The sequence below is a fragment of the Protopterus annectens genome, chromosome 2.part0 (assembly GCF_019279795.1).
Source record: "Protopterus annectens isolate FY-2018-M chromosome 2.part0, PAN1.0, whole genome shotgun sequence".
Lineage (NCBI taxonomy): Eukaryota > Metazoa > Chordata > Ceratodontiformes > Protopteridae > Protopterus > Protopterus annectens.
The window spans coordinates 1,372,387,951-1,372,414,169 of NC_056728.1; the positions used below are offsets into that span (position 1 = coordinate 1,372,387,951).

Here is a 26,219-nt window from a genome sequence, read left to right on the forward strand (position 1 = left end):
TATTACCATAACTTGGTATCTATGTTGTCCATTTTCATTCTTCCTCACCTTCCCCCCCAGCCATCCCTAAGCCTAGGAGTTCCTAGAGGATCTGTGGAGTTTTACAGGGACACTGCATTCCCTTTTTTGAGCCTCTGGTTTACTTTCTGTTTTATTTCCTTTTATTAGGTGCCTTTAGCATATAAGAAAATTACAGCAGCAAACTCAATCTCAGGAAGCTGGGTACAGTGTAGAGCATTGTGGGTAGTGGGAGGAGCTCAAGGCTGGAACCTAAGTGTGTGAAAAATGTGGACAAGTAGGATCCAAGGATCGAAAATGCAATCCAATAGTAAGGAAGAATAAAAATGGACAACACAGATGCCAAGTTAGGGTAAGTACATAACTTATAATTTAGCAGTAATGTAGAACCAGCTGCATGTGGGAGACACTGGCTTTACTGGCACACCTAATAGCAGTTGGATATAAGCCAGTATTGTCTTGCTTTATTATTGTCTGCTCTTGGTATAAACTTTCCTGAGAGATGGAATAATCAGGTTGGGCAAATCTTGTCTGAGTAGGATTGCCAGCTGTCTGTTTTTTGACCGGACTGTCCGTTTTTCTAACAAACTGTCCAGTTATAAATTTCATTCAAAACCGGACATGTGTGAAGTCCGGGTTTTGTGCCGCTGTGACTGCCACAATTTGTTTTGCTTAATTCCACGTTTCAACACAACATCCAATACACTTCCGGTACCAGAATTTATAGTACAGTAGCACTCCAATCACTGCTTACTCTCACGATAGGTCAGAATGCTTGGGATAACTTGTTATTGTGAGAAAGTATCAAAATCTCGTGGGCGTTGAATTAACAGGTATGCCATGTCTCTTACAGCTGATGTTGGGAGTGGACACTAAGAAGAAGAAAAGTAGGTGAGCTGCAAAAGTCATGTGAAGAATTTGGGAGGCAGGTAGGTTTGGTTCTGTTGGGAAAGATAACCATCAATTTATTTGGAGGTGTGAGTTGGTTGTTGTTAAGCTTGAGATGTACCGGTAAGAAGTACTACTACTGTTGAACGAGCAAACGGGGCATGTATATGCACAAACAGGGTGGGATCTCACTTGTGTTAATATGAAAGACTAGCAGTGATACGGAAAGCAGCAATTGTACAATTTATTTTTGAAATAAATTGATAAGTTTGTGTTGAAGTTAAGTAGTGACAGCTGGAATCCTCCTGACTGGCCTGTCCCACGATCTTTGGGTTGTCACCTACTTTATTAGCTGTTTAGAGGATGCAGCAAGATCCACTTCCTATGTACGACAGTTTTATCTCGTCCCGTTATAACTGAGGGACCGATGTATTTTGTTTTTTAAGCTGTACTTCACATATTTATTTATTTCAAAATTCGGTTAAATTTAGGGTAAAATAAAAGTAAGTTTGTTTACAGAAACAGTTTGTGAACAAGTCCATGTTTAGGGTTACCACCCGTCCCTCTTTGTGAGGGACAGTCAGACTTTGGGCAGTTGTGTCCTACGAAAAAACCTAAAAAATGGCAAATGTCCTGAGATTTTAAGACAAAATGTGTTTCTTAAGTTTTTTTTAATAGTTGCATAAAACAGTTATTTTGTATCTGAAACACACAAATATATGAAATAGCATAAGCATCTCAAATGCTACAAAAATAAGCTTTTACTTTGGCAAAAAAAAAATGACGTTCTGTCCTTTGCACTGCCCGTGGGTATGCAAAATCTCACATTTCTACAGAAAATGTTCCATTTTGGGCATTTGAAAAGGTGGCAACCCTACATGTACAGTGCAACACGTGTTCTAAGATTTTATATATGCATAGATGTATTAATAAGGCACACAAACCACTGCTTTGTGTGTACACTTGCATTGCAGATTTACAGATAAGGTAAATGTCTGAGTAGTAAGTTTGGGTTAAGCTTTGAGGCTACCAGAACACGACTTTCTTAGTCAGTGTTAAAAAGTTAAACGTGTTTTAAGTGTTGCTGTTTGTTTACGGCAGTTACAGTATGCCTTTCAACTGTATGATTTAGGCATAGTACTGTGATTTTACATTCAGTTTCAGCTTTATTTCTCGTAATCTACTGATGTTCTTCATAAGGTTAGACCGGTTTAAGGTTAAATATGTTACTGACTATCTAAATGAAGCTTATGCAATGATTCCTTATCAGTAACTGTGGGGCGTAGCAAATAAGTGTTAGCCATTCTAAAAAAATATGATAGTAATCCTCTCTCTGACTGTGTGCTATGATATATAAAGGTTGGTGCTATGCTTTTTACTGTTCAGCATACCTCTCAGCTGTCTCGACTGTTTCCCCATATCTGTGGTCTGGCGCTCATAAAATTTGTGGTTTTCTGGCAAATCTCGGAGGATTGAATTCACTAAATAATGACAGACATTTGAGTTTCAGAAATCCTTTAGAAAATGCAGGTTAATGCAAACATTGTTATTGTAGTAGCTACGTTTTAAAGAGCAGTATTTAAAATGTGTCCCTATTTTGGGGCCCCATTATTTTTGGCTGTGTCCAGATTTCTTGTGATAAGAAGTTGAGAGGTGTGCTGTTCAGAGTTTGAGAGGTATGGTTACACTTCCTGATTCTGACTCATGTGATGATACAACTGGTTGATAATGGTGTACCGTACTGTATTTGTATTGGGTATATACGAGTGTACTGTTGCCATTTTCTTGGTAAAATGAGGCCAATGTGGGTGATAAATAATATCGGGAACAACCCCCCCTATTTGTGGCATCAGGCCTCAGAATTTCCCATGACAATTTGTTATTTTCCCTAATGCTCAACTAGTTAGACATTATTGATTACTTGTTTGACACGCTAGCACAGTCTATGTTATTCATCTATCTTCAGTAGAATAGCAACGCCTATGCCAACACGGTCATTGTTATTTTTCTGATGATAGAATGATTATAACCATCTTCAGTTTTTAACATGCATTTGTTTTCAAGATATTTATTTGCTTAAGGGTCGCACTTCTTTTTTCTTTTTTTACTTAACACATTTAAATTAACATACCTCTCAAGTGTACCTCATTATGAGGAATGTACCTCATTTGGGGTCTTAAAAACATCATGTTCCTCAAAGTTCCACAGTGATAGGGTCTGCCACACATTCAGTGTTAAGAATTTTTTATTAACTGATATCCATGGTAAATGGGCAGTAACTGAAAATGATGTGTACATGTCTCAAGTATGTAGGGACAACACCTGGAAAGCTGTACATGTTTTTACCTGTTAATTGTGTTGTGGTGGGGAACAGTAACGGTACAAGGTCTGAGTAGGAAATGAAAATGTCTGATTATCAATGGACCTTCAAATGATGGCATACCTGAAGATTTGTTTGCATTATTATATTATATTATGTGATAAATAGTAAAATAAGTGACTACATTAAATCGGTGTATGGCTACTGTTTGCTCTTAAGTGCATGTTGTACTCCGTTTGTAACTTACAAATTTATGTGCTTAATCTTGCACATTCTTTTTTTTTATTGTTAATCCTGAACCATAATTTGTGAATTCCTGATGACAAAACACTGTCCTTATTAATCTGTGCATTAGTTGTATTAATTAGCTTGAGGTCTGATTTGAATCACTGATGTAAATCTAAAGTTTGAATGCTGCATTTACATTTTGAGAAGTACATTTTAGGAGGTTAGATGGTAGAAAGGGCAGATGATGTACAGTCAATAGTCTCCTCAAATTTAGTAATACTGATTATTGAGGTGATCCAACAATCATTATCAATTGTGTGTATATATTTATATATATATAATCGTTATGTAGTATTATTTACTCCCAAATGTAGTTATCTTGTAGGTAGTGCTGACCATTTAGATAAACCAACATTCCTTTTTATAAACTGATGCAAAATGAATGTGGGTTTTCAAGCCATTTCAATGAATTTGAGTTTCAAAGGCAGAGAAGTTTACTGTTCATGCTAAGTCTGTTTTCATTGCAAGACTGTATTGTTTGCTTAGCAAATGGCTATCAGTGTTTGTGCTGTTTTATTTCAGTAGCTGTAATCATTGTAGAAGTAAATAAGAAAACAGCATGCACACTGAGAGGTGTGTTCCCATCAGCTGATGTCATGGTGATGTCACAATGGGTGGAGCATGGCTGGGAGAGGGGGGTGGAATAGGTGGAGTTATGGGTGATGCAAGGAGCGTGACCTTAGTCCAGTTTTAGCCACAAAGAAAGCTGGCAACCCTATGTCTGAGAGGTGGCTGGGAGGGATATCCAGACCCCATAGCAGCAGTGGGAGATGGCTAGTTCTCCTAGTAGCAGTTGGACATAAGTCAGCATTTTCTTGCTCTATTAATGTCTACTGTTGGTTTAAACTTTCCCAAGAGATGGAATCAGCAGGATGGGCAAATCTTGCCTGAGGTGGCTGAGAGGGATGTGAGGATTTATTTGGGGAAAGTCGAAGTTGAAATGTGGAATAATACATACTAATGGGGAGGAGTCTGAGTATGAATGTATATAGTGCAAGGCAGTATGGGAAGGAGGAAGATTGTTTGGAATGATGCTAAATGTTAGATGGAAACTAACAGAAACAGGAGTGTGATAGTATTAAGGTTGTTTGAGGGTGGTTAAGGAATGGGTATCACAGTTGAAATATGTATTTGGAAAATATGATAGAGTAAGAGGGAGTCAATAGGAATTGGGAGTAGGGTAGGGGAGTTAAGTGAAGCCAAGAATAGCAGGCTTCTCAGCCTCAGGTCAGTTATTACAGACAGTAATCATTTTATAGCTAGTGCAAAGCGTTTAACAAGGAGGCTCAAAGCAGAAAAGGTTTTCTTTCATTTACCGAACACAGAAATCAGGAAGCTAGGGAGATTAAGAAACTGACATTTACAATGTAATGTATTAGTCAAGAGTAAGGACAACGGCCAACTTAATAAGTGGCCGTTAGAATATAGGGACTACTGTTCTGGTGGAATATCACAGCCACTTTCCAGCACAGGGCAGGCACATATTTGACTAGTTAAAGTTATAAATAGTGGTAAACCCTATTAAAAGGTTTAAAGTTATAAATAAATAAAATAAATAAACTGGACACAAGAAGTTAGAATGAAGGTGGTCTGTCCTAATGGGAGTTACCACTGGTGTCCCACAATACTTTGTAGTGGGGCCACTTGTTTTTCAACAGTTCTTCTCGAATATGAAAGTTAGAAGTATGGATAGTTAGATATGCTAATAACTGCAAACTAGATAACATAATTATTTCAGTAAAAGATCCAGAATTTCTCCAAGACAGTCTGCAAAAACTGCACATCTGGTGCAGTAGTAATAGCATTGCCTTTAATGTCAGTAAGTATAGCGTAATGATACTTGATAAAAAGGATATTAATTGTGATTCCAAATTAATAGTCAGTCTGTTAAAAAACACAGCAGTATTATTAATGATCCAGGAACAGTGGTAGATAGCTGTTTTAGATGTATAATCTATAATCTTAACAGACTGATGGTTGACAAAATAAACATTAAATTACATATAACAGTGTCATAAGCAAAATTAAGAAAACCTTAACTTTTATTTATGAAAATAAAAAAAATGTTATTTGAACTTGTATGTTAAACCCTACCATCTTGGCTAAGTATGTATCCCATGAACCTGACAGGATAACCAGTTTCAAAAAACAAGTCATGTAAACCCTTTCTTAAGTGACACCTAAAAGAGCTTTTTCAGAATAATACAAAAAGGAATTTAGTATGATGGGTTAATCCCGAAATATATTGTGACCATTATGCTGCAGGTGGATTGGACATTCTAAATTGGCCCTAGGTGTGAGTGTGTGCATGTGTGTGCCTTCTGTGGAAGGCTGAGCACCAGGATAGCAACTCAATACTGTAAAACTCCACTGCCAATCGTTCTGCAGACCGTTCTACTGTGGTGATCTCTAACGGGAAAAGCCGAAAGAAGAAGTAATAGGTAAATAAATACATACATATAAACACACGCGCACACACACACACACACACACACACACACACACACACACACACACACACACACACACACACACACACACACACACGACCTTAGGCTGTCTAGTCAAAAACTGCCCTTAGTACACTATCACTAAGCAAGATGTGTCAGTGCTGTTTATTGATCCCCAGTTACTATAGTAATGAAGCGTCTATATCAGAACAATGAACGCTGTTCTGTCGAACTATAAAGTTCAAAAGCCAAAAAAGTCGAAGTCACGAATCAGCAAATTTTTTTCCCAGGGAAAAATTTGCTGATCCAAAATTTTATATATATATATATATATATATATATATATATATATATATATATATAAACAAAATAATCCCCCGATACACCCCCACAACTTAAATATACCAACTCCAAGATTGCACCACAGTGGAGAAAACAGTGAAGTCCCGAGAACGGCTGGGAAAAAAAATCGCTGTTGCTTGACTTCGACAATCTCAGCTTTCGAACTTTACAGTTCAACAGAAGACCGTTCGCTATTTTCAGAGTTCGCTCTTCTAATAGGAAACCATAATGAATGGGACAAGCTGAGTAATGGAATAGATATTATCCTTAACTTCAAATTCCCTATGATAGAGTAGCTAAGGCTGGGAGGTAGAGTCATGCATAAAATTATATAAATGTCATCTGAACAGTAGGCTGTGCTGTGCATAACCCCTTTAAGGTAATCGTTGGGCGATTTCATGATATGTGATGATTTCCTAACCTTACTAAATGTGTTCTTCAGAGTGGGCCATACATAACCTCTTTGAAGTAATAGCTGTACAAATTCATTAGTTATGCTTTCAAATTCAGAACCGTCAGAACATAATCTTTGAGCTCTAAGAAATTCCAAGTAGGAAAGTGATGCTACTGATACACCCAAGGATGAGAATGGGCCGCAAAACCAGAAACGGCTTTTTCTTTGTAATGTCATTTTCTAAGACCTTTGTTCTACACAAACCTTCACATATAAGTAAGCAGTAGACTGCCTGTTGGAACTATAAGAAAAAGGGACACCAAAATAATTTATAATCACCTAAGATACAAATTGTTTAGCACTCCTCAAAAATGACAACAATGTATTATACACAATAAATCTACAGTTTCACATTAGTATAGTCATATGAATAGTTGTACGTACATTCATTCTGAAATTGACTCTGTTAACAAAGTCTGCAGAGCTAGGGGCACATTTAGCCCTCGTAGACATACACCACTTTTCTAAGTACACTTCTGCATTGAAACAATACAGTTAGACAAACAAAAGGAAAGGAGGTCTTTGATTTATATGCGCATCAATTTGAAATCTCCCAAAATTGAGCAAAGCTGCCAGCCCAAGGCTGTAATGGATTGTAGCAACTGTCCTCATCTAAAGTAATAAAGAAGTCATCTTGCTACTGAACGCTCCACCTCCATGGCAAAAAAGAAAACTCCTCTGTCCTTAACATAGGATGAGAAAGACTTCACATAGGTTTGCAGATAATTATGTACAATAACTCTTACTCTCTCCTAAGGACCCCCTATGCTGGAAACAGCAGGCTTCCAAGGAGAAGGACATGCACTTAAGATTTTTTATCATGATTTTTGGTACATAGCAGAATAAAGGAGTATGGGAATATTTAACAATTTCTCAATGGATTTCTCTTTCAGTAAACTTTGTTGAATGCCTTTATACAACATGTAAAAAGTACTCCTGCAATGTCCATTTAAGAGTTTATCCAAATGCATTTAGCTTTCTTTGACAGTAATGTCTCGCACATCTGTTGATAAAGTTATATGAAACTGACCATAACATTACATCTTTTGTTAGCTGTTTATTATACAGTATTGCTCCTGCTTTAAAAGTTATTAATGGCCAAACATTCTTATTCAGTAAGCTTAATTTTAAATTTATAGTAGTTTCATTTTGGGAAAGCTAACGTTATTTCTATTTTTGCAAAAAAAAAAATGAAATATATCAATTGCAAGATAAGTAAATAGTCGAACAAATAGATTACAGCTCTTAAAGCCCACCCATATTATCAAATTGCCTAAGGCACTCTCTTGCCTGGCATGTTTTCACTCCTTTATGAAAAAATATATATTTCTAATGTAACATTCTCAGAAGTTGCTACACATCCAAAAGCACCTCCAACATGTCCATAAATTATGTAGGTACAGATTTCAAACCCTTCCACAGTACTGAAATGAAAATAAAAACGAGGGAAACTTGATCTTTCAACCCTGGAAAAAAACAGGCATTCAACCTAAACTGCCACATTAATTCACACTTCAATAAATACCCCTTCCAGTCACCACCTCTAGGGGTGATAATACGCCACATTTAGTAAAAGATTCATGGGATTTTTTGGGTAAGCTAAAGCAAAATATTTGGAAGAGAGAACTTAATTTTTAACTATTGGTGGGGTAGATCTGTTTTCACTCATCCCCAAGAGGAAAGGACTTGATGTTTTTCAAACTGTTTTAGGACAGAAATCCACTTCACTGAAAGAAATGACTGCTACTATAGTGGAGTTAATGGAACTGGTATTAGAAGACAACTATGTACATTTGAAGGATGGGTTTTATCTGACAAAACGTTTGTAAGGTTGTTTTGGATGGTTTTATTGAATAATATATTGTGTGTCTAACAAAATTTTAACATTGTAGGGATTGTCATTTTAAGAATTTATGTAATGATTGATGTGTTAATTGAGTAAGTTATGAGAAGGGTATATAAAGATGTCTTGTGGGTAATTAGTATTTTCTGATGAAGTCTGTGTAAGTGTGACGAAAGCGCTTATGTTTTGTCTTTTTTTTTAGAATTAAAATTCCCATTGGACTCCGTTTTCAGTCAAGTTTTATTTGTTTTTTTAACACAACTATTAACCAGATTGTTATATATTTTGGTGATTTTCTCTGCCAAGACACCTTCAGAACCCTTCAGGGCAGATGTCCAGATGCATTATATGTGAGGTAGGTGGTGCTTCTTTTCAGACAAATCATGATTCATGAAGTCTGCTCCCATCACAGTTTTTTCTCTTTTAATTCAGCAATGCCATTCTCATTAAGTTTGATCATATGGTAGGTAGAATCTACTCTGTCTACCACCACGTTGTTTGAAAACACTACTGATAACCAGATTGTTATACATTTTGGTGTTTTTCTCTGCCAAGAAAGCCTGCTGTTTCTTGTCACGCTAGCAAATGGCACAGCGTAATTTCTCACCCCACACTGCTGTGACCCTTTGTGTTCAACAAGGAAGGCAAAAGAAGACATCTTGAGCATCTGTAATTTTCTAGGTGTAGTATGTAGTCACACATACTGTTCCTGTAAGTATTATAAGGAAAAAAAAACTTCTAATGAATGTTTAATTTCATATTCTGTCAAAGGTCCATATTAGTGTATCTAGCAAGTCCATCCTGAGCAACTTGTGTATCATTGCCTATTGTATCAGACACACACCCATTAAGCATTTAATTCTCTTCCCTTCTATTTGTAAGTATTTCAAAAATGGTAATCTTTATAATCAACAATTTCTAGAGACATCAGGTAGAAAAATAACCTTAAATTACTTACAAAGCTGTTTCAAGCAAAATTAAATAAAACTTAACTTTTATTTCAGAAAATTTTAGTTAGTTATAAAATGTTTATGTATTGGCCTTAATAGGCCAGTTATTGAGTATAATGACCCCTTTGGCATGTATCTGTCCAGATACATGCAACAACTAGAATGCCTACAGAGTAACTCACTAAAAGGATGCAAGGCCTAAACAATATGCCCTACATGGATTAACTCCAAGCCCTGTCAATATACTCTGTGTTCAGCAGACTGCTAAGAAGTGAACTGTGTCTAGCATACAAGACATCCCCCAACCCAATTATTGATAGATTTACAGCACATCAGCAAGTCAGTAACATCAGAAATACTTGGTCAAGGGGATCTAAACCTCTTTTGTTGCATCAACAGAACTGTTTGAATGGACAGGTATATCTCACAGAGGATACTGCTGCTCTGGAATGGACTCTCAATCCACGCAAAACAAAGCTCATCCCTGTTCATATTCAAGTGCAGATTAGATCTGTGAATAGGCAGTAGAAACTTTACCCCAAGACTGCCCCTGTACTATTAATGGACAGTGACAGCTCCTAAATGCTTTATCCCATGCATGTGTCCCCTTAAAAATGGCCGTGAAGGGCAGCTAGCCTATTACTTTCCTATGAACCAAACTCGTACCTTGCACTCAGCTGTCTTGAACATAGATTGTGTTTTAGCAGTAATATAGATCCCATGAGCCTAATTGGATACCCAGTCAGTTTCAAAAAGAAGAAATAAATGAGACCATTTCTTAAGTCATATGTAAAAAAAATTTTTCAAAGTAGCACAAAAAAAGATTTAGTATAATGGGATCAGTTAAAATTGTACTGTAAACATTGTATAGAGTTGTAAAATCATTTGTTAACCAGGTAGGCCCATTGGACACACAGTCCCTTTTCAGGGGCAACTCGGGGTCAGTGTCTGGTTAAGTGATATGTTGAAGGTCACACAGTAGGCAAATGAAGGCTGAGGGAATCAAACCCTGTACCACAGGAACTAAAATTCACAGTGTTAACCCCCTGCCCCAGCTGCCAGAAAAAAATAACAGATGAACTATCTATACCTAGTAAAAAATACAATAAATATTTATTTTAAATAGTGTAAACATTGATCAGAGTGTGTATGTATCAAAAGTCAGAAAAACATATTCAGTAGTCTATATACTTCAAAAGGCATGTCTGGTCAATCAAGGGTGACCACTCTATCATGTAATACTTTACAGATCCAGACCTTTTTTGTCAGTCAACTCTTTTTTGACATGCCAAAGCAGTTAATATTTTTAAGTGCATGTCATCTGTTCATTTAAGTCCCCAAACATACCTTTCTCCCTAGCCAGCAGTTATACATTTCCTTCCCAATGCTCAACAACAACTTGTCTTTACTGGTGCCAGTACAATGGACAGCTGATGTTCTTCATGTTTCACTGTTGCAGTCATCACATTTGTGTTATCCCTGCCAGGGTAGCCCTCAACCGGCCCGAATACTAGAGTCTTAGTATTTCATCATCGGTTGCGGTCACTCCAGGACTGAATGTCAGGTCATCAGTAGTATAAAGTAAGGCAGCCAACGCCATTACATCAGTCTTTCTTGCCGTGGAGCCCAAAACAAAAGCAGTTAGCACGAGTGCCGGTCGGCCGCTACCTGAGTTTTCATCTAGCGAACTGAAGTTGAAGTCTTCTAAAGCTAAGTACCCTGTTGGGGATCCTTTTTTTTTCTTGCAATAACCAATGTCAGAAAAAGTTAATAATTGTCTCGCCTGTGGAAAGCAAATACCACACCGAGACTTCCATTCTTACTGCATCACTTGTTTAGGCCCAGACCACGACGTCCCCCATTGTCGCTTCTGCGCTTTAACGCCAGAACTATCCGTCGTCAGGCCCTTATTGTAGCCAAATATTTTTGCTTACAGTCCTCGAACTCCGATATGGCTTCGGTAAGCCATCCGACAGCAGATCTTCCAAAAAAACGTAAAGGTAAAGACAGAGACAGACTGCACAGGTCCAAACCTACCGACGACGCTTCCATTAAGCTAGTCGTCAGTTCTCTGGTCCTCAGTGAGGTTCTTTCGCAGCCCCTGATGCCTACTTCTGTGGATTTGCAGGCCGCTACCGAGACCCTTTCCGAGTCCAGTATGCCACAGAACTCTTCTTCGACTAAGGATCCTGCTGTCGTCTCTACCTTGGATGGGTCCGGAGTTGCTGAGCAGGCACCGGCTTCCGAGGAAGTCATTTGCACTACCGATTCTTGACACAAACCAGCATCTTCTTTCACAACTACACATACTCAGAAAAGCTAGAAACTGACAATTACCATTTCCAGGAGTTCAAATCAACTCACAAATGCAGAAAAATAAGTCTAATAAATCCAATGGAACTTATATTAAAAACTTTTAATTGTGAGCGCTTTTGTTCACATAAAATAAATTAACTTCTTCAGACAATTAAGAAAATACAAGCAAGTATTTAAATACACTTGCTAATTAATGACATCACAAAACCCACCCATTTCATGTGCAAAGTAAATGATTTTAAAGACACATTTAGTATTTCCTAAATATGTTAAAACTATACTACTTATAAATACTGTGTATAGAAAATCAAAGGAATACAACACTTTTTTTCACGTCAACGGTGATTTTAATTTCAAAATGCATTTCAAAGAGCAGTAGTCATTTAGTCCTGGGTATGAGTGTGCGTTGAGCTTCAGTTGCCATAGAAGCTCTTGCTCCTCCAAGTTAATAGCCTACTTGCTCAATGATTAAATATTTAAAATGATGGACTGGTTCAACTAAAACATGCCTAGATAAGGCATTTGTTCTGTTCTGTTTACCTGTACTGGTGTTCATATATCCTTTGTTTAAAGTGCCTCTCTGTTTTACCGACGTAAAAACAGGTACATAATTGGCACTGAGCCAGGTAAATTACACCTTTTGTGTTACAATCATCTCTACCTGCATCCCAAATGGTAAAAGATGTTGTTACTTGGATGACTTTGCAGTAGGAACATCTACCACATTTTTTCATGCCTTTATTGGGCATGTAAGGTTTTATATTCCTCTCCAAGATTAATTTAATGTTACACCCTCTTCGGTTTAAACCCTAATTTGCTCCTAATTGTTGTGTCTTCATTAATAAAGGTCCAATTTTTGTTCAATATTTCCCTTAGTGTACTTGCATCCTTAGAAAATGCTGTTATAAAACTGACACTAACTACATCTTCTATTACAGGGCTTATTGATAGTATGCTGGAATTTTGGTATTCAATAAATTCAAAAATATTCCTATTTAAGATGGGTTTGAAATGTCCTGTCATCCTCTTTCTCTCTACTTCAAGGATGATATCCTCCAGGAAATTCAAATGTATCCTCACCTAATAAACATATTCTTTAGGGTTTGACATTCAGTGTCAAAATCTTGGCGCTCACAATTAAAAGTTTTTAATACAAGTTCCATTGGATGTATTGGACTTATTTTGCTGCATTTGCGAGTTGATTTGAACTCCTGGAAGTGGTATTTGTCATCTTCTTTCATGACTACAGTTCTTTCAAAAATGACCAAGTTTCTAAGGCCCAGGGTACGAACCACACCCAGGAAACCGACGACCCACTCTCAAGCACCTGATTCCTTGCCTTAGTCTCAAATGCTTAAAATGGCGGAAGACCTTGTCATGCTGATCAGGGGAGGCCAAGCTACCCCCTCCAAAAGGAAAAGAGATGTATCCCCTGTAATTCTGTCTGAACAAGAGTCAGATGAATCTGATGCATCTGAATATGAAGACATGCAACCCCTCTCTACTTATGAGGATTCAATTCCTTCAGCCTCTCCCCCAGAGGATTTTTCCTTTGGGAAACCCTGCATACCTTAAGGGAGCATTTTCAATGGGAGAGTCAAGACTACCCTCAGTCTTAAAAGAGACTCTGGGAATTCCTAGATCTTCCATAGCACAGACCCTTGGCCATCCCCCCAGTCCTGGATGTTGTGGAGGATGTTTTCCTGGAATTCAGCTTGACTCCTGACACCCTTCCTCCTGCACCCAGAAAACCAGACAGGTACTATAGAGTCCCTGACTCGCACAAATTTCTCTTTAGAATCCTACTGCTGACCCTGAGGTAATTTCTCAAGGGCCTAAAGGAATTAACACAACCTCTGCTAAGAATCCCACCCCCTCAGATAGGGATTCCTGAGTACTGGACAGTTGGGGTAAAAAAGTATACACCTCAGCTACTCTTGCTATCAGGGGACTAAATTGTCAGTTTCATATGCTGAAATTTTAGCAACATACCCTGGAACTCCTTAAACAAAAGATGTCTTCCTTTTCTGCTTGGGCAGAATCTAAAGAATTACAAGAGTTAATGCATTCTGCAAGTCAAGTAACTAAACACATCTTGCACTGTGGTTTTGATGCCCTAGAAGCTTCTTGCAGGGCAGCAGTCACTGGTTCTGTCATTAGAAGGCATGCATGGCTTAAGGAATAGCCCTTGCCAGACCATGTCAAATCTAAATTGTTGGATGCTTCTTTGAACAAAGATAACTTATTTGTCACTAAGGCAGAAGAGGTCCTAAAAAGATGGAAAAAAAGCAAAATCTATGCAAACAGTTAAGGACTTCTTGAAGGTCCAGCCATCTAGGTTCAGCAGGCATTGTCTCACTAAAGACTGGTCCTTTCCTGCTTCCAGTAAGCCAGCCTACGCCCCAGGGAACCAGACCCACCAGACAGCAGCCACAGGGAATGCAGAGATCTAAGCAGTGGACTACCTCCACTTCAAAACCAGGGAGTTCTAAGCCACCCCCTTATGATAAGACCTCACAATGACTCATCTCCCCCACCCCTCCCTCTGCCCACCTTCACTTACCCCTAGGAGGAAAACTCTCCTTTCATTCATGCATTTATTAAATTCTTATTTTGGAAAGTAGAGCTGTTTTCACTGGTCTTTTGTGTGGTTTCAGAATAATATTATTAATTGTTAACTAATTCATGGTACAAGCAACATATAAAAATAAACTGACCAGTGGAATATTAGACCATGTGAGCCAATCCCTGACTCTACTCTAATCTCCAGTGGAAGGTACAGTGCTCCATACAGCAACAATAACGCTGTTAATTTACTTTCCCCTGCAAATCCATCTCTCATCTTCCTCCTTATTTAAGAAATAATTGTATTTAATCTGTGTTTCTGCATTATGGAATAGTCAAAACAGCCATTTATTTACATATTTTTCCAAGATATTTTATCTGCATTATGCTGTTTGCTGTGGTATATGTCATCCATCAGCTGCACTACATTCTCACTGGAAGATGACACGTTAGTATTTCATGTTCTAGTTATTGTTTATCAGCTGTCATAATAATATTATCTAAAGGAACCTTATTATTCTTGGTTATATTCATTTGCCAGTCATACTTCAACAAGCATAAACTCCATGTAAAGTACGCCTAACAAGCATTGTGTGCACAAGATTTTCTAGGGCTCTTTTGACTGTACCTAATTGTGAGGAAAACCAAACAATATGTTTGAGTGCCCCCTGAGCCTCCTCTTTACATCTTCAGCAGAAAGAATGTATTCCTGGGAACACTGTACTTGATCAGTGTTGAATATGAAAAAAATCTGTACTTCCTGGCATTAGCTGCTACCATATCTGTGTAACTGATGTGTCCAAACCCATGTGGCCAAATGATTTTCAGTACTCAATATGTTTTTGCCATTCCATCACTAATGTTTTGTAGTTATCTAGTTTAATACGTACATCCCCAGTGCACCCGTCCCTTAGCAAAACAGGTTTCACCTCTAGTTTCCTACAACCGATGTCTCTTCAGTGCTCCTGACCAAATGGGTCTTTGGATCCAACTTCTACCATTCTTCATCTTTCTGGATCCAAGGCTTAGGTTCCTCCCCTTACTCATAATCCTCCTCTATGTACTGATTTGCTCAGATCTCATTTTCCACTTGAATGCTACAGACACAGATCTCTTGGGTTAATGTGTGTGTGAAAGGTTTAGGCATAGCTAACTTCCTTCCTTTACTAGTGTATTTAGGTCTTTGCAAGATATTCTCATTCACCTTTCTGTCCTCCCTAGTCAAAAAAAAAACTTTGTCTTCTGTTTCTCTTGTTTCTGGTCTTTTCTCACCTTCTTATTGTAGAGCCTTTTTCAAGATGGTTGTAGCTTTAGAATGTGCTTTTATTTGTAGTGTTTTACAGCACTGCATAATTTTGTGATTATTGTTGTTACTGCTGCATTCATTGTTGTTTGGGGTTTTAGTAGTCAGGATGTCAGACAAGCCATGTGACTTTAAGAAATGTGTCTCCTGTGGGTATAAAATACCCCCTTTCAAGATGATTATTCTAAATATATTTATTGTGTAAAAGCCACACACTTTGAGGAGGACTGAATGGCCTGTTCTGCTTTTGATGCCAGAACATTGACAGGCAGGTGATCCAAATGCTCTCTAAAGGGGCTTCTCCCTGCCACTGTGGGATAAGTTTTCTCATCTCAATCTTCTTCTTCTTCTCCCTTTCTAAAATGATATCAGAAATGAACGAAGAGGAGAAGTCTAATGAAAAGAAATAAGTGAAAGACAAGGAATGGGAGAAGGAGAAGCATAATGAAAAGAATTGTCCAGGAAACGTTTTCCTAATCCAGCAGATCCATCAGAACTGGCTCCAAAAGTTTCCAAGCAATGAGATCCATCATTATAGTCTATCAGGACTGTGTGTCCTAGTCCTCTTTTCATTAGGCCCAGGTTCTCCCTTTGACCTATTAGCCTCAGGCTGAAGTCCCCTTACTTGTAGGAGAGATCTTTCCATAGGCTGTCAAGGCCTCCATCCACAGCCCCTTCTCTGAGATCAGTGCAGTTTACTAGAAGCCTGCCTGAGGTAGACATTGGCAGAATGATGAGGACATTTTTGAGGACCCAGATCCAGCTGTGGTTTCTCCCAGTGCCGACCTCTGTTGGAGGGTCGGGAGTTGTCCCTCTCTCTCCATTAATGGTGACTCCTTCTTCAATCCAACCTTGGATTCAAATACTTTGGATCTAATTGGACACTGAGTAATACTTGTGTTGGATCAAAAATACTGGATCTGTTTGAGTCCAATTATATCTTTGACCCAGTCGACTTCAGTTGCCTCAGATCCTGATGGATCTTGGAGTTGAGGGGTTGGGGCTGGCACTAGGAAGGGATCAGGGTCAACTCCAAAGCATTCAGACCCATGTTTCCCTCTCAACACTTTGGCTGTCAACAGCTTGGCTCCAGTGTTAGCTTCATAGCTGAATCAAATGAGTTCTCAGAGCTTATGCTTATCGGGTTCCTAAGAACCTACAAGGGCTTCTTTGGGACCTGTCTTGGTGTCGACATTTGAGAGAGTACTCTCACAGTCTAGGGAACAGGCTTCCCTTCCCCAGCCAGATCCATACCTACCACCCTGGTTTTCTTTGAGTTCTCTCTCCTCTCTTACTGTTGCATCAGGATGGCCAGACTCCTCAGTGTCTCGAGGCAGCCCGCATCATGGACTCTCCATCTGCTTCTGAATTTTCTCCTAATCACCATACTTGGGAAGTACACTGAAAGTATGGGTGCACAAGGAGGCATATGAACTCCCTGTAGGTATCCCTCACCAAAGATATTGATTTCAGTGATGGGGAGAGGTCCTCCAGATTGCCCCTTAAAGATATCTGCTTTGGTGAAATACTAAAGTTATTTACTCATTCACTCCAATGGAGCTCAGGAAGTTTGTACTGTAACTTCCAATGGGCGGAGCCTAAGCCTTTTGACAGAATCAAATTATGTCCTTACACTTCACACATATGTTCATATCTCTGGAACTACAGGGATTATGAAAAAAGTATAAATGGCAAACTCTTCACGACAAACTATTTTTATAGTGGTAGTATTCTTTAGGTTCTAAGTCTTAAACTGAATTTTATAAGTCACAGTAAACACAGTAACTATTACATTTGTAATATTTTATAAACAACTTACAATATCTCAGCAAACACTCAAGTTACACACATACAGTCTGTAGCATTTATTCATCTAGCTGACAGCTTTCATGTGACGCTAAGGAGTTCTGTCTGTGTTACTTGGTTGTTGAGATATTTAGAAAAATGGGAAGATTATATCTATATAAATTACTATCATTAAAACAAAATGTAATATCTATTTATCTGCACTAGACAGAGGTCAAATATTAATACAGTTGAATTTACCATTGTGTAAGCTTTAAGATGAACATTTTTTTAAAACCTTGTACATAGCATTGTTTTTGAATTATTGATGCAAATATGATCAAGCAATGCTTGACACCTAGAGGAATCAGTAGGAGTTAACTGCAGATGCACCTGGAGGCGTCACTCAGATGTAATGAATTATTAAGACAGAAAGGAGGAGGTCCACTGTTCCTTCCTCCCAGCAGGAATCAGTATTCCACAAGGATTTACGGTTGGCCCATTTACTTGGGTGGTCTGTTCCACTGATGAACTGGTAGACCTGTTTTTAAGATGGACATGGAAGGAACTGGGTACGGTTGAACCAGTCCCCTGAAAGCCCAGTAAGATTCTAATTTCTCCAAAAGATAGGACTTTTTGAATCAAGGGTCCTGTGGTAGACCCCATAGTGGTAGCAGTGGCTACCAAGAAAGAGCTGTCTGAAGAGAGCTCTACTGTACACCACCACCCCAACAGGGAGTCCTGAGAGTTACACAGATTTGGGAAGTGGGTATAGTAGAACTCTCTGAAGAGAGCTCTACTGTACACCCCCCCCAACAGAGAGTCCTGAGAGTTACACAGATTTGGGAGAGGTGGGTATATGCTTCATTGATCTTTGCTGTCAGGGAGCTGAAATGTATGGCCCATATAACATGCTTTCAGAGGTACTTGATGAAGGACTTACCAAGTCCCTCTCCAGGTCCTTTTCTGTGGAAGACAAGAAATTGGTGGATATGCAGGTGGCACAATGAGAGGAGCAGGCAGCAGCATGCCTGGATGATTCTTTGTGACTTCATGAAACACTTTAAGACATCCTTCGTTAATGGCCCCTATGACTGGCCCAACTTGTTTGGGCCTAAGGTTAAAGAGATGCTGTTAAGAAGTGAACAGGATGGCAAGACCTTGTATGCCTTTGGAATATGCTTTTCTACCCCTCAGTGGGCATTTTCTGGGAATCAAAAAGGAGGCAAGAAATTTTGATTCTACAAGTGTCAAGGCTTCCCAATGCCTATAATGATAGCCTGCCCTGAAGCAGAGGGGAGAGTAATCATAATGGACAGCACCCTTGCAGCAAAACTGGACTGCACAACCAAAGCTTTTGAGGTCCGTTCTTGAACAAGCTTTTTCAGCACTCCTGAATGGTTGCCTAACTGCTGCTTGTATCTGCACCCCGTAGACTGGACAACCATCATATAAGATTTATCGCTGCAGAGAATCATAGCCAGAGGCATACAATCCCGCCTGTTTGCCATTCCCCTTATTCAAAAAGAATCCCCAGTGTTGCACCCACACAACAGAAGGCAACAGCACAGGAAATAAATAAGCTGCTAGACAAGGAAGTTGTTCAGGAGGTCCCACCAGACCAGCAAGGAACCAGAGTGTACTCCGGGTTCTTCTTGATGCCAAAGAAAAATGGGGACCTCAGGCCCATTATGGACCTTATTTACCTAAATCAGTACATAAAGCAGACAAAATTCCAAATGATCGTGGTTCAGTCCATCCTACCACTATTAAGGAAGGACAATTGGGTATGCTCAGTAGACCTTCAGGAAGTATACTATCACATCAAAATTCACAGGCATTCCAGGAGTTTTCCCTACTTTTGTCTGGAAGCCACTCACTTTTAGTTCAGAGTCCTGCCTTTGGTCTCACCAGAACTCATTAGATTTCACCAAATGCATGGCAGTGGTCGCTATTCATTTTAGACTGCAGAGGTTCTGAGTGTTCCCATATCTAGACAACTGGCTAATAACTGTTCCCACCAGGACTCTCCTTATTCAAGCCATGGACTCCTTGCTCCAGATATGTTCCCAGCTGTGGATAACTTTCAACATGACAAAATCAAAATTGCTGCCTGTCCAAACTATAGAGTTCATCAGAGCCCATCTGGATACCAAGTTGTTGTTGTTGCGCCTTTTGGCTTTTCCCGGTTAGGGGTCGCCACAGCGGAACTCCGGTCCGCTAATGATTGATAGTTGATTTTTACGTGCCAAGTTACCAGCCCTGATGCATAACCTTCAATGAAGGTACGCCCATTCATGCATGTCTCTACGCAGTGAGGCGACAACGCTACCGCAGCACCACCACCGCGGGTGAGTATTTTAACCCTTTGTCATCAGGCACTGACAGTACTCTCCCACCAAAACCCCCCAGCCAGATGCATATTGCACTTTCTAGGATAGATGGCAGCATCCATCAACTAAGTCCCAATAGCCATATTTTACATGAGAGTGTTACAGTGGGTTCTAAAGTCCAATGATCAATGAGATTTCAGTGGATGAACTTTTCCATGTACCTCACCCAGATTTACAGAAGTCATATTCAGTGGTGGCTGAATCCTCACTAGTCTCATAGGGCATCCTTTTATTCTCCCTTCCCCACATGCCACAGTGACCATGGGGGCTTTTCACGTAGTGTCAGAAGGGGCATTTATTGGGAAAGAGAGTTCAAGGCACAATGGTAGAACTAAAATATGTCTCCTGGAAGACACCATTTCTAACAGGGAGCATTTCTGCTTGAAGTATTTCAGAACGACAGGCTCTTTTGTGCAAACTTCCATATTTGTTTTTCCACAAGGACATGGTATTGTTTAGAGCCAACCCTTCCTTTCTTCCCAATGTGGCTTCAGAATAGTTGCTGAACCAGACTATCAATCTGTCTGTCTTCTTTCTCTGTTTTTCCAACAAAGGTGAATCCATGCTACATCTTCTGGAAGTCCATAAACAGATCATATTTTGCTTGCACCGTACTAAGGCTACTTGAAAAGCTGACCAACTTTTTGTGTCCTTCTCTTCTGTCAGCTGGGAAAAGTAGTTTCAGAAGTGACTCTCTCATGATGGCTATCTGACTGCATCTAAGGAGATGTGTTTGACTTTGCCTGGCACTCCCAATGCTTATTCTACTAAGGCAGTTGCTACTTCTACAACATATTTTGTAGGGTTCCTATTAATGATCTTTGTGCTGTGGTAACTTGGTCCAGTGAACATACTTTAATATCTCATTACTAGCTGGACTTGGAAGTCTGGGTCGAGAGGATCCTTTGGTTCAGACATTCTCTGGAGTATCATTCCTTGAAACTTCCCAAAGTGTAGAATAGCTGGGAACACTGTCTCATCTGTTGAGGATGGGAGAGACAACTTTGGATACGAAAGTTATGTACTTACCATAATGATAGGTCCACGTTGTCTGCTTCCATACTCCTGAACATTCTGTCCCTCCACCCACCCTATAAGATTCAACTTTCATAATATCTTGATTTTGGAGTGACCACACTATTTCAACGGAGCCTTGTATTTTACAGATTTGGTGTGTATCCCTGATATAGTTTTAGACATAGATAATATTTTTCCATTTTGTGGGGGTAGTCATGTCCTTTACTGTACCATGCAGGAAAACTCGATCTGAGGTAAATCAGTACAGGGAGGGGGTTATGGGTAATGGGAGGACCCTGTGCTTTCGATCTAGAAATCTGTAGCGTGCCAAAGTTGGATCTGGCTGGATCAAAAGATCCATCTATTGAGGAGTACGAAAGCAGACAACACAGATCTATTGTTATGGTAAGTATATAACTTTTATTTTCAGTGGCTGAATTTTTCTCAATCCAGTATGACCTAATTATGTTGCAGTCAACTAACCCCTCATGCTCCAGCCTCAGCAAGTTTGACAGTATGAACTCATTTACAGTCTTGTGCTATATTCCCCAATCAGCTAACAACCGTTACTAAAAATCAGTTTAGTCTTCCTAGATGTCTGTCTCCTGAAACAATACTCATCCTACACTTCTCTCATTATAGACAGCATCAGCTTCAATCATTCTCACTTGACAAGCACACTAAACACTTGTTTTAATACTTGCATTAGTTGTTTAATCCCACATGAAGGAGCCCTCGTTTTTTTCAAAGTAACTTCATACAGCCACCCACTCAGTCTCCCATTGGTTCTCACATACTAAGAATGTCAGATGTTTCTGCCTCACCTGATAAGTCTTCATACACAATAAATGCAAAATTTTCATTTGTATGTACTGAAAATACAGTTGACCGCCTTGCCTGCTTAATTCTCTTAATTTTTGTTGCATTATCATTTCCCCTTGCCATCCTAGAATCACTGCCATCCTATATAACGTCTCTCATAATATTCTTCACCAATTATCCCATCACCCTGGAGTCACTATTTTCCCAAATCAAGTCCTCCTTCTTATCCTTCACTGAGTTAACAACATTTTGAGGGATACCTATAAGGAAGGCCTACTGAGCATACAGCAGCCACTGGAACACGGAGTGCAGCACGTGCAGGCTATGGTCCAATTCCAGACCCCCAATATTAACTGTCTGCAGTTTTCAGTTTCTTCTTAAGCACCTCATATGTTATTGCTATACATGCTTCAACAGAATCACCTCTAAACTCCCAGCTGTTTCATACGGGTAGATTCCCATAGATGTTGATGAGTTGTTTTCAAATAGTGATAATGAGCATAGTTTGGTTTCACTGCCCTATTCTTGATAGTAAACCCTGAAAATCTGTCAGAACTGAGTGCTTCAAACAATTTCCATCATTCCTCTTCTGGTCTGTACAGAAACACTACGACATTATCTGCAGATAATGAAATCTTAAAATCTTCTTGACTCAGTCCATATCCACTAATATCAGTTATCTCACCCTTAACTACCAAAAGTGCTAAATAAACTGCAGAAAACAAAGAAAACAGAGGACATTCCTGCATGTACCTTGTAAGTTTAAATGGTAATGGTAATCCTGCACAAATCTTTATCCTAGCCTCATACCTCTCAACCTATTTGTGCAAGAAATCTGGACAAAGCCTAACAAAATGGGAGGACAAAGGACCAAAAATAGGGATGGATTTTAAATATTGCTCATATAAACTTAGAAAGTTGCTAGAGTAACAGAATTTGTGTAAACATGCATTTTCTGAAGGATGTGACGTCTGAAACTCAAACATATGTCATCATGTAGTGATTTCAGTCATCAGGTTGTCTCAGTGATTTGCAAGAAAACCACAATTTTTAAGAGAAAGAGACCAAAAATATGAGGCAAAAATCAAGACATTCTGCAACAATTTGGACATTTGAGAGGTACGCACTAGCCTCCAAGCCTCTGTGTACAATTTAAACTCTTTTTTTATATACAGTCTTCTCAGTCTTATGAATACTACACACAGCAGTGTCCCACATGACTAAAAAGTGTGCATTAGAGTTGGTTTGCACAGCTGTGACATTATGGTTAAAGTGCACTGCAATACCTGAAGGAGGGTAATCTCCTGAGCTCTGATGCCCCATTGCCTTGTCTAATGCATAGTACCCATTGCATCTTCCAGACTTGAGACATTCATGAATCCTCAAACCAATGCACCATTTGAAATGACATGAGTCTGGTTGTGGCACTGGTTAAAGAAGGATAAAAACCTGTGCACCATTAGCCGTGTTCTCATTCAGACATAAGCAGTTTCCTTAAAACAAAAGCTCCAGTAGTTGTTAGCTTGCGCTGGGTCCAAAGTTTCTTCCAGCAGACAAATTGAGGGCAGTGAGTAATGTTGGGACTACCCATTTTAGACTGCTGGTGATGAATCACACATGTTCACAATCAGTTTCAGCATTTTCTGTGGTACATTGAAAACTCTGACCCCAGCAGTACTGTTATGATATATTTATTTTATATACAGCATTGTTAGCTGCAAATTTTAAACGCATGGACCATTCTTACAGCTTAGACACATCATTAGTGGTAGTGTAGGTGACACATCTGTGCAGTGTCCCTCCCCAGTCCACAAACTCCAGGGAGCATCTTCATAGGACAAGATTCTGGCAGAGGCAACAAGTAAAGGAACAATGTAGTAATTTTCTGCATCTATTTTCTTAGGTAGACAGAAATATGAACTGTATATAAACAGTTTGCTTTAGCTATATATTTGGAAACGGGAGTTTACAATTCAAAGCCTGGCCACAGATTTTTGATTTTTGCAAATTGCTATGCAAATAGCAACTGATGACAATGATGTGATTTATATCTACTGTATATCTATGTCTATATATGTGTCTGTGTTCCATCTATCGATCTCTGTCAGTCTGTCTGTCTTGCGATATGAGCTCTGTAATAAAAATATTTGTCCTTTCTTCCTTTAGATGCTCTTCTTTTAAAGTACTCCAAGAAATCAGACCTTTGGACAGCACAGGAAACAGTTATTCAGCTGGGAGACTATCTCAGATGTGACAAAAAAGGTGTACAAAGAAATGCCTTTTGGATCCATTTTCTACATCAAGAGGAATCAGTTGGGAGGTACAGCATATAATGTAGCATAAAAAGCATGTTGTTTATTTGAGGATAATCTTAATAAAGAAACAGCCTATACAATTCAGTTTAGTTTTTTTGGCAATAGGTATCTTGCAAATTGCCTTATTTTCTGTATCTGATAATATGAGATAACTTTCACACAAACTGTATTATGAATTGTAATGCCGTTTGTGAAGATATTTTTAGAAATACGTCTTTGCAGTTGCTGGGTTGAAATAAATTTCTTTTCTAATGAAATAACTAATGTACAACAGTAATAGTTATGAAAGCTCAGTCACTCAGGACAAAAACGATTGGGAAAGTGTGAGAACATTAATGACGTTGCTTGCCTGTCATTACTTTTTTCTTTAATACACTCATGTTGCAGCTCAGATTGTTACTTTTCCAGGAAAAGAAACTGCTGCCATATTATTTTTGTCACTAAATGTTTTTGTTTTCCCTTTAAGAAGGTGCCCCATTGATTATTACTTTTGTCTATCCTTCAGATATGTTTTTACAACTTTCTTACATAATCTATCCATTTTAATGTAAAATTATTCTGCTGTGGTCACTGCCAGCTCTCTTTCTAAGCACATGCACGCATGCATACATTGAATTGCTGAGTGGCTATTTAAACAAAGTAACGGTGCAGACTAAAATGAGATTACTTTTCACTGTACTGTAAAGTGCCTTCAGACTAAATCATTAATCAGTATCTTGAGATTGTTCTCAGTATGATCTGCACAAACAGCTTGGTAAAAAGTTTCCTGATTTTTTTTTAAGTCAGGACCAAAAGTTAAGGGGACTAACTTATCAACAAGCTATGACTTCAAATCAGTGCTTACTTTTTAAAAAATTGAATATGCTCACACTTCAACTCCAGTAGCAGTTCAGCAAGGGAAAAAGAAGATTACCATGCTCTTTCTTCATAAGTGACAACACTTGGGGTGGTGGAGTAGATGTTGTTTCTTGGTAGATTATTATTGGCTTATGAAAATGAAATATTTTCCACTCCCCAAAGAGCATTGAAGTGGTATCAAAGGCATGTTCCACTCTGCCGAAAACTTTGAGGAGTTCTTCAAAGGTATTGCGGTCGAGTTGGGTAGCGTTTAATCACAATATAAAGATTTATTTGTGTATAGAATCCTATTATTTTTTTACTTCAATTACGGTGCTGCGGTAGCGTTGTCGCCTCACAGTAAGACGCTGTCCTGTTCGATTCTCAGCTAGAGCGTCTTCTGTGTGGAGACATGCGTGAATGGGCGTACCTTCGTTGAAGGTTGTGCATCAGGGCCGGCAACTCGGCGCGTAAAAATCTACTGCCAATCATTAGCAGACCGGAGTTCCGCTGTGGCGACCCCTAACCGGGAAAAGCCAAAAGACACAACAACAGTATCATACTGCACAGTCACTGAAAAATGTAAAGAAACAATAAACAGGTTCAGCAGCTGAATGTTTTCTAATTTCATATAACTTGTTATACTGGTGTATTTTTGGTTCTTTTTATTATTAGTAATAGCATTACTTTTCAGTGCATCTTGCTGAATATATAGCCTGATGTTAATTATCTGTATGGACTTTGCCCTCATTTTTAGATATCTGGATTGATTTCAGAATTCAGTGTTTGAACAATGTAGTTTTCTGGTGTGCTTTCTCTTTCTCACTTTCTTCACCTAATTCATGTTTCTCTTAAGCAGTATTATTTCATATAAACCACTTTTTCATTTATATAACATAAACCAGTATTCAGATCTGCACGCAGCACATATAACTTCTCAGTGATTTGCAAGAGAAGTCTGACACTGACAAACATTTCTTTACTGCTAAACTTTAAAAGGTTCCATAGATTATATCCTCTGTCTCACATTTACATTATTCAGAATCTTCCTCTTCCCCTAATTGACTCTTTTTGTCTAATTTAATTAGTTCCATTTATTATGCAGCATACCTAGTTTGTGCCTTCTTGGTATTTTTGATATTACTTTCTCACTGTGCTTTCCTTAATTTGTTTTGTTACGTTTTGAGGATTATTGAGTTATTTTTTAAGCTAGCACGGCAGACTGGCATGTTATCATTGTACTTCAGTGTCATATATTCAATCTGTATATATATATATATATATATAAGTGCTTTCAATATACTAAGAATCAC

The 26,219-nt window shown here is 38.8% G+C and overlaps 1 protein-coding gene across 2 annotated transcripts in view; it reads left to right on the forward strand.

Annotated features, from left to right (window-relative positions):
• Positions 1-26,219, forward strand: part of ALPK1 (alpha kinase 1) — an 873,475-nt gene that overhangs the window by 721,006 nt on the left and 126,250 nt on the right. For both annotated transcript variants that reach the window (XM_044061550.1, XM_044061549.1), the window contains exon 12: positions 23,921-24,074. In XM_044061550.1, coding sequence (XP_043917485.1) covers positions 23,921-24,074 — 154 coding nt within the window. The remainder of the gene's footprint in view (positions 1-23,920; positions 24,075-26,219) is intronic.